General features: G+C 34.8%; 1 protein-coding gene across 1 annotated transcript; it reads right to left on the bottom strand.

Annotated features, from left to right (window-relative positions):
• Positions 1-790: 790 nt before the first annotated feature.
• Positions 791-2,472, bottom strand: LOC123257903 (putative ankyrin repeat protein RF_0381; the record flags this gene model as incomplete). Its single annotated transcript, XM_044717869.1, has 2 exons — positions 791-1,908; positions 2,080-2,472. Coding segments are annotated over 2 exons (948 nt in total), but the record flags the coding sequence as incomplete, so codon positions are not given.
• Positions 2,473-16,084: the final 13,612 nt, after the last annotated feature.

Raw genomic sequence — 16,084 nt, 5'->3', positions numbered from 1 at the left:
CACGAACAGACACCACGATCAGGATCGTAATAACCATCATCATCAGAGTCATAGTTGTTGAGTTGACTATAGAATGACCTTATACCAGCCATAGCAGAATCAAGTGGTGTATGATTATTTCTACTCGTAATATTAATATCAGAGCCATATTCCAAAAGAGTTGTAACAACTTCTTCATGTCCTTCTTTAGAAGCAATGTGAAGTGCTGTTCTGCCATACTCATCTCTAGAGTTAATATCAGCACCAAATTTCAAGACAGTCTCAATAATTTCCTGGTAACCTTTTTGAGCAGCCAGGTGCAGTGGTGTTATGTCACTTTTAATTTTAGAACCAACTTTAGCACCGCATTCTAGCAATACTTTTACAACCTCTTTATGGCCTTTTTGAGTTGCAATATGAAGCGCAGTTATTCCATCTTTTTGCTTAGCGTTTGCGTTAGCTCCTTTGTTCAAGAGCATTTTGCTAATTAGAGGTTGTCCGGAAACTAGTAAATTCAAGCATATTCCCTCTTTAACATAACCCTACTCATAGCTAGGTATATGAAATTCTCAGTGGATGTTGTGAGTAAATCATACTCCTTCGATAGCCTTCTATTCCTATTAACCCAAGCAAAAGTCCTTTCTACAACCCATCTTCTTGGCTGTACTTTAAACCCTTGTTCTCTTGTTGGTAGTAGCTCAGGTGGCGTATCTTTGTGCACCCAAAATCTACATGGAGGCCTTTTAACAATTTCAATATCTATGTCATATTCTTCCTTTATGTGATTCTTTAAATTTCTTCCTTGGTATCCCATGTCAGCCCACATTTTTTTAACTTTAGTATATTTTGTTCTCATATTGTTTAATGCTATTTTAATACCATCTCTATCATTTTCGTTAGCAGCGCCTACGTAACAACCTAGTATAAAACCCTGAGTGTCTGTAATTATATGCCTTTTTCTACCCTTTACTTTTTTACTTCCATCATAGCCTTTGATCCCCCCTTTTCTGTAGTCTTTACAGATTGACTATCTACTATACAGGCACTCGGCTGCTCATTCCTTCCTATTTTTCTTCTACTATATTTTGTAATTTCATAATTCATTTTCTCAAAAATTCCCTGCTTCTTCCATTGCCTGAACTGCTCATACACAGTCTTCCATAGCGGAAAATCATTTGGTAAATACCGCCATTGACACCCTGTACGCAATACATAGAAAATTGCTTCTAATATTTCTCTTTTGCTATACTTTGGCGGCCTTCCTCCTTTCTTGTATGATACTCTGAAGTGTTTTTCTATTCTTGCCCATTCCCTTTCGCTTAGATCTGTTGGATACTTTTTTCTCATCTTTACCCCGTACTAAAATTTCAGATATTATAGCCTTTTACTTGTTTCCGGACAACCTCTTACTTCATTTCCTTGTTGAGCAGAAAGATGGAGAGGTGTTATATCACTTTTAACTGTAGAATTAACATCTGCATTATATTCTAAAAGAGCTTCAACAACTTTCGTATATCCTTTCTGAGCAGCAGCATGAAGCGTCGTAATACCATTTTTGGTTTGAGCATTTATATTAGCTCCCTTACTTAGAAGCAGTTTAGCAATTTCTCCCTTAATATTAATATCAGGATCTTCATTAGTAAGAAATCCAAAAAAACCTTCACTCTCACTTAAAGCAGTAAAATGCAATGCTGTTCTTCCATATTTATCACTAGCGTTAATATCAGTATCGTGTTGCAAAAGAGCTTCAACGATTTCTATGCATTCCTTCTTAACAGCAATATTCAATAGCTCAGGATTATCTTTTACATTAGCTCTATTAGTTAAAAGTAGCTTGGTAATTTTTAAATCGGCATTCTCAGTAGCATAAAATATTGGAGTTTTTCCAGTTTTGTCTTGAGCATTTATATCAGCTCCATAGCTTATCAATAATTTAGCTACTTCTTCCTGTTTGTTTTTGGCTGCACTATGTAAAGGTGTAAAACCTTCTTTAGATGTTGAATTGTGTAACGTATTAACATCAGCACCATACTTCAATAGGTCTTCAACAATTTTCAAATATCCTTTTTCAACAGCAGCATGTAATAACTTAGGATTATTTGCATCTTCGAGATTAACAATAAGACCATATTCTAGAAGAGCCTCAACAATCTTTTTATACTCTTCTCCATAGCCGTGCACTGCGATTTTAAGAGAGCTTCTGTTACTTTGATGATTAATATCAGGACAATACTTTAAAACATCCTCAACAATCATTAAATATCCTTTTTCAACAGCGAGGTGTAGTGTGGTTTTACCATCTTTGTCCTGATTATCAACTTTAGCTCCATGTTGTAAGAGCAGCTTTACAACTGTTTTACGTCCTGTTTTGGTAGCAATATGAAGTGGCGTTAAATTACTATTTGTGCTAGCATTAATATCAGCACCTTTATTCAAGAATAATTTCACAGCTTCTTCATTGCCTAGTTCAGAAGCAAAATGTAGTGGCGTATATCCTTCCTTCAATGTGAAAGAATGAGTACAAGCACCATGGTTTAGAAGATCTTCGGCAATATGCATATATCCTTTCTTAGCAGCAATATGAAGAGGGGTTATACTATCTTCCCCTTTAACATCAACATTAGCACCTCTACTTAAAAGCAACGTGATAACTTCTTTACTACCTTTTTCAACAGCAAAGTGCAGTGGTGCATAACCTTTTTTCCATGTTGAAGTACACACACAATTAACATAAGCTCCATATTTTAAAAGATGCTCAACAATCTGTAAATACTCTCTCTCAGCTGCAATATGAAGAGGAGTTATACCATCATTGCTTCTGACGTTAATGTTAGCTCCACGATTTAAAAGTAGTTCGGTAATTTCCATTTTCTTATTTTCAATCGCATTGTGAAGCGGAGTTCTGCCATACTGATTTTTAGCATCAATGTTAGCACCTCTGTCTAGAAGCATCTTAACAATTTCTATGTCACCATTTATAGCAGCAAAATGAAGTGGAGTATTAGAAGGTCTTTTGTTTTTGCTGTTAACTTTAGAACCGTTTGTTAAAAGTAGTTTAGTAACCGCTGTATGTTTATTCTCAATAGCATCACGAAGTAAAACATATCCTTCTGACCATGCTTGTGAATAAGATAGTCCAAAAGAATTAATTAACTCCCTTGCTCTTTCTAGTCTTCCTTCACGAACTGCAGAAATTAAACTGTAGCTTGTATTATCATTGCCTAGCATAACTACTTACCCTCCAGATTATAACATTTTCCTTATATTAATATAATCATAAATAGATGATATATTATCCACAGTATATAATATAAGTCAAACTAGTTTAAACATAATATTTTTACTATCTTGCAGTGTTTTAGTTTCTGTAATAAATCCAGGTGTTTACATATACTCTCCTTTAACGCAATAAATATGTCTAATAGAATAAAATGGTAAACTTGTAGCTGTGATGTGGAGTATAAAGTAGCCCATGTACCAAAAATTTGTACTTTTTTCTATATCTACTTTCCTTAATTTGACTCTATGGCTTGCTGAAACTCAGATATTGTAACTGATTTAAGTATAATATTAACTTAGGTTATATATAAATATTTCAATAGTATTATTCAAAGTTTCAAACTTTTAACTCCACTTTCTATATTGACGTCTTGTAAATTTTGATCTGGCTCCTTCAGCATTTTTAACAATTTAGTTGCAATATTCTTATGTTTATTGGCTATAGCAACTTGCAATAATGTATTCCCTTGATTATTACGAGCATTTGTTACAGCTATAAACTCATCAGGTTTTACTGCTTTAAGCTTGCTGATAATTTCAACATTACCTTTTTTTGCATCTCCAAACAATTCTTCAATTAATTTCAGTAGGTTAGTAACTTTTTGGTCCTTAGAAAGATCAATAGGTATTTTACCTTCTTTGTTCTCAATGTTATAAATTGCACCATGTTTTAATAAAGATTTTACAACTTCCAAGGAGCCACCTTTAGCTGCAACATGAAGTGATGTAGTACCACTAGAAGTAGTTTTAGCATTAACAAAGTCATTTAATTTATCACGACTGATATGTTGTAACAGAACCTCAACAATTTCTTTGTAACATTTGGAAGTAGCAGTGTGTAATGGTGTATTACCTTTATTAGTAACTTGACTAACATTAGCTCCATTTGTTAGTAAGATGTTTACAATATCTATGTGTCCATTGCTAACAGCGTAATGCAACGGTGTTCTTCCATCAATATCTTTATCGTTGGCATCAGCTCCATCTTTTAACAGACGCTGAACAGTTCGTATATCACCTTTACTAGCAGCAATGTTGATATCTTTCTGCAGATGCTGGAGAACCTCTGATGCTTCGCTACCCTCAAGCTTAAATCTAAAATTAATCATCTCTATCTTTTTTAAAATGTCTAAAACACTCGGATGACTTGGTCCAAAAACAGCTTTTCTTTGATCAAAACTTTCTCTGTAGACTTTAAGTGCGCTGATCCATTTCCCTTGAGCAAAAAGTACATTTGCTATGTTGTATTGAGTATTCAAGGCTTCTGGGTGATTTTGTTGTAAAGCTTTTTTCTGTATATTTAAAACCTCTTGAAAAGCTTTCAAGGCTTCATGATATTTATTTTGATTGAAGAGTACCCCAGCAATGTTATGTAACGTTCTCAAGGTATCAGCATGATTAATACCTAAAATTATTTTCTTCTTTTCAAAAACCTCTTTATAGATTTTTAAGGACTCTTCGTATTTACCTTGGTTAGCTAGTACCATTGCTATATTATTTTTGGCACTCACAGTGGCTAGATCATGTGTACCTAGTGTTTCTTTCCTCTTTTCAAAAACTGCCCTATTGATATTTAACGCTTCTTCATATTTTCCCTGTTTATCTAATACTAATGCCATGTGAAACTGAGTATTTAAGGTATCTGAATGATTTGACCCTAGTATTTCCTTTTGTCTCTGATAGACTTCTTGATAAATATTAAAAGCTTCTTCATCTTTCCCCTGTCTATGCAGCACTAAAGCGATTGTACTTCTTGTACTTAAAGTATCCTTATCGTTTGAACCCAGCATTTCTTTTTGTTTCTGAAAAATCTCTTCAAGCATATTTAAAGCTTCTTGGTAAATTCCTTGCTTATATAGCACTTTGGCTATATATGTCTGAATATCTAAAGTACCAGGATTGTCTGTTCCTAGTATTTCTTTTCTTCTTTCAAATGCGCTTCTGAAAATACTTAAGGCTTTTTGGTAATTGCCTTGATTCAAGAGCACTAAAGCTGTATCAATCTGAGCGGATACGTCACTTTGCGATATCTGCTTCAACTGCTCGACTTTTGAAAAGTTACTATGTACTGCAGCAACTACTAACGTTTTGTTCTCTCTATTACGAGCACTCATCACTGCTTTTACTGTATCAATATCCTTTATCTCTAGAGATGCAACTATAGTACTTCCTTCAACTGTAGCTCTCACAACAAGACCATTTTTTGTTTTACAGTCATGCTTTGTAACTATGCAATTTTGAGATACATCAACTAAACGACGAGTTAAGTATCCAGAGTTTGCAGTTTTAAGTGCAGTGTCAGCTAAACCTTTACGCGCACCGTGAGTAGAATTAAAGTATTCAAATACGTTCAATCCTTCACGGAAATTAGAAATTATAGGTGTTTCTATAATCTCACCAGAAGGTTTGGTCATGAGCCCTCGCATTCCTGCTAGCTGTTTCATCTGTGAAGTAGAACCCCTTGCACCAGAGTTAACCATCATATACACTGAGTTGTACTTACTATTTCCATCATATATAGATATTGCTTTTAACATATCATTAGCTATCATATCCGTACACTTAGACCATTCATCTATAACCTTGTTATACCTCTCACTTCTAGTTATTAGCCCATCTTGATATTGCATAGAGAATTTCTTAATTTCACCCCTCGCGTGATCAACATGTGTAGCTTTAGTTTCAGGTATAACCATATCACAACGACCAAAAGAGACACCAGAAAATGTGGCATACTCAAAGCCAAGTACCATTAATTTATCAGAAAATGCCACGGTAGCACTTTGACCACAGTTACGATATACCAAATCAACTATACCAGTTATTTCCTTGACTGTTAATATCTGATTTATTAGATCGAAGCCTAGATTCTCATGCTTAGGAAAAATTTGCCATAATATTAAACGGCCAGGAGTTGTACAAACAGTTTTATAGTGAGTTTCACCGCTGCTATTAATATACTCCATCCTATACTTTATACTAGAATGAATATGTAAAGTACCATCACTCAAGGAATGCTCAACTTCACAAAAAGCACCAAAAGATGGTAAATTATCTTCCTTAGGTTCTTGTAAAGTCAGATAATATATACCAAGTACTATATCTTTACTAGGAACTATAATCGGTCTGCCATTAGAAGGACTTAAAACGTTATTAGTGGACATCATCAACACCCTAGCTTCAAGCTGAGCTTCCAATGAAATTGGCACATGCACTGCCATTTGATCACCATCAAAATCAGCATTAAACGCCGTACAGACAAGCGGATGAAGCTGTATTGCTTTGCCTTCAATAAGGATTGGCTCAAAAGCCTGAATACCAAGTCTATGTAGCGTAGGCGCTCTATTCAACAAAACAGGATGCTCTTTTATTACCTCTTCAAGCATATCCCAAACTTCTGGTTTTTCTGCTCTTATCAACTTACTAGCAAACTTAATAGTTGGAGCCATACCATACATCTTAAGCTTTGAGTAAACAAAAGGTTTGAATAGTTCAAGAGCCATTCTTTTTGGTAATCCACACTGATTTAGTTTCAAAGTTGGACCAACAACTATTACAGAACGTCCAGAGTAGTCTACCCTTTTTCCTAAGAGGTTCTGGCGAAAACGACCCTGTTTTCCTTTTAACATATCACTAATGGACTTTTTATATCCAACAGCACCAGCTTTATTTACCAAAGTATTACGACGACTATTATCAAAAAGAGAATCAACTGCTTCTTGTAACATCCTTTTTTCATTACGAATCATAATCTCAGGAGGATTTAAGCTCAACAATTTCCTCAACCTGTTATTTCTATTAATAATAGTCCTATAATGATGATTCAGATCAGAAACTGCAGGACGACCACTCTCAAGCGATACCAAAGGACGCAAATCAGGTGGTAAAATAGGTATAGTTGTAAGTATCATCCACTCAGGCCTATTTCCAGATTTAATGAAGTTTTCAACAATACGCAATCTCTTTATAATTTTCTTTCTTCTTATCTCAGAAGCAACAGATTCTAATTCTAGTCTTAAATCCTTCCTAATTTCATGTAAATCAAGGCGCGTTAGCAACTCTCTTATAGCTTCAACACCTTGCATAGCTACAAAACTATCGATCCCATAGCTATCTTTAGCTTCATTATAAGCTTTTTCACTAATAATCTCACCTTTTTCAAAAGGCGAAACAAGAGGATCTATTACGATATAATTATCGCTATATAAAATATTCTCAATATCTCTGAGAGACATATCTAATAATGCTCCAATTCTTGAAGGAAGCGATTTCAAAAACCATATATGAGCAACAGGAGATGCAAGCTCTATATGACCCATCCTTTCTCTTCTTACTTTAGAAGATGTAACTTCTACTCCGCATTTTTCGCATATGCGACCTCTGTGTCTTCTTTTTTTGTATTTTCCACATAAACATTCATCGTCATTGACAGGGCCAAAAACCTTAGGGCAAAATAATCCACCTTTCTCAACTTTGAACGTACGATAATTTGCAGTTGAAACATCTTCTATCTCACCACAAGATATACGCTTAATACTTTCAGGGCTAGCAATCGATATGCTAACCTCATTAAAAGGTTGTGCAATGTTAGTGTGAGATATATCTTCAATCACTACATCATTTTGCTTTAAATCTACATTTAAACATAAAGAACGTAGTTCTTTTATCATCACATTAAAGGATTCAGGAATTCCACATTCAAAATTACTGTCACCTTTTATTATCGATTCATAAATCTTAACTCTACCATTAATATCATCAGACTTCACAGTTAACATTTCCTGCAAAGTATAAGCAGCACCATAGGCTTGTAATGCCCAACATTCCATTTCACCAAAACGCTGACCACCAAAATGAGATTTTCCTCCAAGAGGTTGTTGAGTAACCAAACTATAAGGCCCTACTGAACGCGCATGAATTTTACCATCAACCAAGTGGTGCAACTTAAGCATGTACATGTAACCAACTGTAACCTTGCGGTCGAATTTTTCACCACTGCAACCGTCATATAATACAGCTTGTCCAGAGTTATCTAAACCAGCAAGTTCAAATAATTTTGCTATTTGTTCATCTTTTGGACCCTCAAATACAGGTGCAGCAACAGGAACGCCATCACGTAATTTGCGTGCAAATTCAATGAGATTATTATCACTAATATTACGAATATCATTACAGATAGATACGTTACTGCCATAGCTATAAACCTCAATCAGGAAGTTACGTAAATTGCTGTATGAACTTTTACAAGAGTTCAAATAGTTCTCTACTAACTCATTCAACTCGTCATTTAGTGCATTCTTATTAGGTGTATTTAAAACAGAAGCCGTTATTTCATCATCATCAATATTTTCAATTTTTTTATTATCAAGGTATGCTACTGCAAATTGTGTAAAATTATCATCGTTAAGGGACCTAATTCCCTTGCAAAAAGCACTTTTGATCTTATTGATCTCATCGAGAATATTACTTACCTTTTCCCCTAATTTTCTACAAGCCCAACCTACATGCGTTTCCAGTATTTGCCCTACATTCATTCGTGAAGGAACACCAAGAGGGTTAAGAATAATATCAACAGGAGTACCATCTTCCAAATAAGGCATATCTTCCACTGGCACAACTCGAGAAATCACACCTTTATTTCCATGTCTACCAGCCATTTTATCCCCTGGTTGCAGACTATGTTTCACAGCAATGAAAACTTTTACTGACATCGACACACCTTGAGGCAGGTCATAACCTTCATGTAATTTTTCTACTTTTCGCTTAAACTGTGCTATTGCATGTGATACTTTTTCATCAAAATCTTTTTTTAAGCTCTTAACTTGCTCAGAAATGGATTGGTTTTTTAATCCTATACCCCACCATTGCTCACGTTCAATAGAGTCAAATTTTTCTCGATCTTGAGAACCAGAATTAATAAGAAGTTTCTTCAGTTCATCATAGAAATATTCACTAGTAACATTGATTATATAATCTCGCTCTTCCTCAAAGTCATTTATCTCTTTTTGTTTGATGAGTAATGCCCTTTCATTTTCTTCAACCCCCCTGCGTGTAAAGACTTGTACATCAATTACTGTCCCTTCAACATCTGGAGATGTATATAAAGAGGAATCCGCACAATCGAATGACTTTTCACCAAAAATTGTCATTAATAACTTCGTTTCAGGAGGCAATGAAAGAGAAGGTTTAGGTGTAACTTTACCTACCAGAATATAGCCTGGACCAACTCTTGTACCAATTTTCACTATACCACTATCATCCAAGTGATATAGATTTTCTTCATTAACACCAGGTATAGCACGAGTTATTTTTTCTGATCCTAAAGGGGTATCATGTACAACACAGTCAAATTCTTCTATATGAATAGAAGTAAAGAGATCTTTTTTAACAACTTCACTAGAAATAATAATAGAGTCTTCAAAATTATAACCTTGCCAAGACATAAAAGCAACTAGCAAATTTTTACCAAGCAAATGGCACATGCACTGCCATTTGATCACCATCAAAATCAGCATTAAACGCCGTACAGACAAGCGGATGAAGCTGTATTGCTTTGCCTTCAATAAGGATTGGCTCAAAAGCCTGAATACCAAGTCTATGTAGCGTAGGCGCTCTATTCAACAAAACAGGATGCTCTTTTATTACCTCTTCAAGCATATCCCAAACTTCTGGTTTTTCTGCTCTTATCAACTTACTAGCAAACTTAATAGTTGGAGCCATACCATACATCTTAAGCTTTGAGTAAACAAAAGGTTTGAATAGTTCAAGAGCCATTCTTTTTGGTAATCCACACTGATTTAGTTTCAAAGTTGGACCAACAACTATTACAGAACGTCCAGAGTAGTCTACCCTTTTTCCTAAGAGGTTCTGGCGAAAACGACCCTGTTTTCCTTTTAACATATCACTAATGGACTTTTTATATCCAACAGCACCAGCTTTATTTACCAAAGTATTACGACGACTATTATCAAAAAGAGAATCAACTGCTTCTTGTAACATCCTTTTTTCATTACGAATCATAATCTCAGGAGGATTTAAGCTCAACAATTTCCTCAACCTGTTATTTCTATTAATAATAGTCCTATAATGATGATTCAGATCAGAAACTGCAGGACGACCACTCTCAAGCGATACCAAAGGACGCAAATCAGGTGGTAAAATAGGTATAGTTGTAAGTATCATCCACTCAGGCCTATTTCCAGATTTAATGAAGTTTTCAACAATACGCAATCTCTTTATAATTTTCTTTCTTCTTATCTCAGAAGCAACAGATTCTAATTCTAGTCTTAAATCCTTCCTAATTTCATGTAAATCAAGGCGCGTTAGCAACTCTCTTATAGCTTCAACACCTTGCATAGCTACAAAACTATCGATCCCATAGCTATCTTTAGCTTCATTATAAGCTTTTTCACTAATAATCTCACCTTTTTCAAAAGGCGAAACAAGAGGATCTATTACGATATAATTATCGCTATATAAAATATTCTCAATATCTCTGAGAGACATATCTAATAATGCTCCAATTCTTGAAGGAAGCGATTTCAAAAACCATATATGAGCAACAGGAGATGCAAGCTCTATATGACCCATCCTTTCTCTTCTTACTTTAGAAGATGTAACTTCTACTCCGCATTTTTCGCATATGCGACCTCTGTGTCTTCTTTTTTTGTATTTTCCACATAAACATTCATCGTCATTGACAGGGCCAAAAACCTTAGGGCAAAATAATCCACCTTTCTCAACTTTGAACGTACGATAATTTGCAGTTGAAACATCTTCTATCTCACCACAAGATATACGCTTAATACTTTCAGGGCTAGCAATCGATATGCTAACCTCATTAAAAGGTTGTGCAATGTTAGTGTGAGATATATCTTCAATCACTACATCATTTTGCTTTAAATCTACATTTAAACATAAAGAACGTAGTTCTTTTATCATCACATTAAAGGATTCAGGAATTCCACATTCAAAATTACTGTCACCTTTTATTATCGATTCATAAATCTTAACTCTACCATTAATATCATCAGACTTCACAGTTAACATTTCCTGCAAAGTATAAGCAGCACCATAGGCTTGTAATGCCCAACATTCCATTTCACCAAAACGCTGACCACCAAAATGAGATTTTCCTCCAAGAGGTTGTTGAGTAACCAAACTATAAGGCCCTACTGAACGCGCATGAATTTTACCATCAACCAAGTGGTGCAACTTAAGCATGTACATGTAACCAACTGTAACCTTGCGGTCGAATTTTTCACCACTGCAACCGTCATATAATACAGCTTGTCCAGAGTTATCTAAACCAGCAAGTTCAAATAATTTTGCTATTTGTTCATCTTTTGGACCCTCAAATACAGGTGCAGCAACAGGAACGCCATCACGTAATTTGCGTGCAAATTCAATGAGATTATTATCACTAATATTACGAATATCATTACAGATAGATACGTTACTGCCATAGCTATAAACCTCAATCAGGAAGTTACGTAAATTGCTGTATGAACTTTTACAAGAGTTCAAATAGTTCTCTACTAACTCATTCAACTCGTCATTTAGTGCATTCTTATTAGGTGTATTTAAAACAGAAGCCGTTATTTCATCATCATCAATATTTTCAATTTTTTTATTATCAAGGTATGCTACTGCAAATTGTGTAAAATTATCATCGTTAAGGGACCTAATTCCCTTGCAAAAAGCACTTTTGATCTTATTGATCTCATCGAGAATATTACTTACCTTTTCCCCTAATTTTCTACAAGCCCAACCTACATGCGTTTCCAGTATTTGCCCTACATTCATTCGTGAAGGAACACCAAGAGGGTTAAGAATAATATCAACAGGAGTACCATCTTCCAAATAAGGCATATCTTCCACTGGCACAACTCGAGAAATCACACCTTTATTTCCATGTCTACCAGCCATTTTATCCCCTGGTTGCAGACTATGTTTCACAGCAATGAAAACTTTTACTGACATCGACACACCTTGAGGCAGGTCATAACCTTCATGTAATTTTTCTACTTTTCGCTTAAACTGTGCTATTGCATGTGATACTTTTTCATCAAAATCTTTTTTTAAGCTCTTAACTTGCTCAGAAATGGATTGGTTTTTTAATCCTATACCCCACCATTGCTCACGTTCAATAGAGTCAAATTTTTCTCGATCTTGAGAACCAGAATTAATAAGAAGTTTCTTCAGTTCATCATAGAAATATTCACTAGTAACATTGATTATATAATCTCGCTCTTCCTCAAAGTCATTTATCTCTTTTTGTTTGATGAGTAATGCCCTTTCATTTTCTTCAACCCCCCTGCGTGTAAAGACTTGTACATCAATTACTGTCCCTTCAACATCTGGAGATGTATATAAAGAGGAATCCGCACAATCGAATGACTTTTCACCAAAAATTGTCATTAATAACTTCGTTTCAGGAGGCAATGAAAGAGAAGGTTTAGGTGTAACTTTACCTACCAGAATATAGCCTGGACCAACTCTTGTACCAATTTTCACTATACCACTATCATCCAAGTGATATAGATTTTCTTCATTAACACCAGGTATAGCACGAGTTATTTTTTCTGATCCTAAAGGGGTATCATGTACAACACAGTCAAATTCTTCTATATGAATAGAAGTAAAGAGATCTTTTTTAACAACTTCACTAGAAATAATAATAGAGTCTTCAAAATTATAACCTTGCCAAGACATAAAAGCAACTAGCAAATTTTTACCAAGCGCCAACTCACCACTGTTAATTGCAGGACCATCAGCTATTACATCACCCTTTTTAACATAATCACCTACGCACACTAGCGGTCTTTGATTAATACAAGTATTATGGTTAGAACGCTGAAATTTCCTTAGATGATAAATATCTACGTCCAAGTAGTTAACCCTTTCTTTATCAAAAGCACGTATAACTATAGAGTTACTATCAGAACTATCAACTATGCCATCGCGTTTTGCTAAAACTACAGCACCAGAGCCAGAAGCTACAAAAGACTCCATACCAGTAGCAACCAGAGGAGCGGTAGGCTTCAATAAAGGTACGGCCTGACGTTGCATATTTGAGCCCATTAATGCTCTATTAGCATCATCATTTTCTAAAAATGGAATCAAGGAAGCTGCAACTGATATTACCTGCTTAGGAGATACGTCAATGTAACTAACTTGGTCGCTACTTACCATGACGAAGCTACCAGCATATCTACAGTATAGCATGTCATCAACAAAGCAATTATTTTCATCAAGCTTTACGCTAGTGTCAGCTATATGATGTGAGCCTTCGTCTATAGCAGAAAGATACTCAATTTGATCAGTAACAACCCTATTGACTACTTTTCTATAAGGGCTTTCAATGAAACCATATTTATTAATACGCGCGTATATAGCTAAGCTGTTGATTAACCCTATATTTTGCCCTTCAGGAGTCTCAATAGGGCAAATTCTTCCATAATGAGTTGGATGAACATCACGCACCTCAAATCCTGCCCGTTCTCTTGTTAAACCGCCAGGACCTAACGCGGATAACCTTCTTTTATGTGTTATTTCAGATAACGGATTAGTCTGATCCATAAATTGAGATAATTGAGAAGAATTGAAGAAATCTCTTAAGACATTAGTTAACACTTTTGGATTAATAAAATCAGATGGAGAAACTTTATCTAAACTAGAAGTGGACATAGAATCAACTATTGCGCGTTCCAATTTCAACAACCCAGTTCTAAATTGATTTTCTATAAACTCTCCAACTGATCTTACTCTTCTGTTTCCTAAATGATCAATATCATCTACAGATCCTTGACCGTCACGTAACAATACTATTTTTTTCACAATTTCAATAATATCTTCATGCGTTAAAACAGTTAAATCCTCATCATAATTTAATCCAAGGTAAGAGTTAAGCTTCAACCTACCAATGTTAGACAAATCATAATATTCCGGACTGAAGAAAAGATTACGGAAAAACTCTTCTACTATCTCTAAAACAGGAACTTCACCAGGACGCAAAACTCTATATATTTCATATAGTGCATCCTGATAAGACATGTTTTCATCTAAGAAAAGCGTATTTAATATATAAGGTCCAACAAACAAATTATCTATGTTCAACACTGATATTTCATCTACAGATAATAACTCAAGCTTCTTTATGTCTTCCAGCTTTATAGATTCACCAGCAGATAAAATTTTCGTAGAGCTAGCACTATCCATTAAATCTTCTGCGAGGAATAAACCACATATAGAATTAAAAGGAACCAGATACTCTTTCAATTCATTATCATATAGCTTTTTAGCTAGTCTTGAGGTAATACGAACGTTAGCTTTAAGCAGCACATTACCTTCAATATCCATTAAGTCGAAAGGCAGCCTCACTCCTTTAAATTTATCAGGAACAAAAGGCACTTTCCAACCATCTTTATGTTTTACATACTTTATTTTCTCATAAAATCTATCGAGTATATCATTATTTGATAGACCCAACGCCTTTAATAAAACTGAAATTGGCAATTTTCTTTTTCTATCAACACGAAAATACAAATGGTCTTTAACATCAAATTCAATATCAAGCCAAGAACCCCTATAAGGAATAATTCTAGCAGAATAGATCAATTTACCAGAATTGTAAGTTTTTCCCTTATCGCTATCAAAAAATACACCAGGAGACCTATGCATTTGTGAGACGATAACTTTTTCCACACCATTAATGATGAAAGTGCCCTTATCAGTCATCATAGGCAACCCACAAAAGTGGACTTTCTGCTCTTCTATAGATTTTACAACGGTTGCAAGTTTAGAATGATCTCCACTCTCTTTAATCGATTTATATTCATCAAGAGAAATACCATCCTGCATAACAACAAGACGTATAGAAGCAATAACCTGAGCAGAAAAAGTTACACCACGCTTTATACACTCAGATTCATCATACTTAGGATCATCTACCCTACAACTTATAAACTCAATAGTAGCCCTACGCAAAGGATCATTTATTGGAAAGATTGTATGAAAGATAACTTCAAGTCTTTCATTACCCTTATTCTTAGGAGTAAAAGAATCATATGATTCTTTTTGAACCTTAACCAAATCCAATAAAGAATCTTTTAAATCAATCGACCTAGAATAAGAAACTCTAGGAACAAAAGCACCAGAAGCGTACATATAAGAAGAATCAACCATTAAAATACCCCAAACTAATTAAAAGAGCTATATCAATATAAAATTAATACATTAAATATTATTCAAGCTCCACTTTAGTTGCTCCTGCTTCAATAAGTTTTTGCTTGATTTTTTCTGCTTCGTCTTTAGGAACATTAGCAGTCAAATCTTTAGGTAAAGATTCAACCAACTCTTTTGCTTCTTTTAAACCCAATGTAGAATTAACCTCTCTCACAGCTTTAATAACTCCTATTTTTTTACTCGCATCAATTTCTTTAATCACAACTTTATACTCAGCTTTTTCTTGAGCAGCAGGAGCAGCAGCATTATCACCAATAGGCGCCCCAGCACCAACAGCTCCACCAAGAAAAGAACCAGCAGGCAACCCTATTTTCTCTTCTAAAACTTTTACAAGTTCAGAAGCCTCTAATAGGTTTAAAGATAATATTTTATCAACCAAATCACTTGTTACATTACTCATAATTACCACCTTACTTAACAACAAATTTATTTTTTAGAACTATAATAATCCAAAACTCTCATAAGCCTCATAGAAGATGAATTAATAGACAACGCTAACCGAGCAGGAATATCATAAGATATTAAACGCATAATTTTAACACGCAATTCATCCAGAGAAGGCAACTTAGCCAGTTTATTA

Source organism: Drosophila ananassae, assembly GCF_017639315.1.
Source record: "Drosophila ananassae strain 14024-0371.13 chromosome 4 unlocalized genomic scaffold, ASM1763931v2 tig00000073, whole genome shotgun sequence".
In the NCBI taxonomy this organism is placed as follows: domain Eukaryota; kingdom Metazoa; phylum Arthropoda; class Insecta; order Diptera; family Drosophilidae; genus Drosophila; species Drosophila ananassae.
Note: the sequence above shows the minus strand (reverse complement) of the source record. Positions and strands in the feature narration are given on the sequence as shown.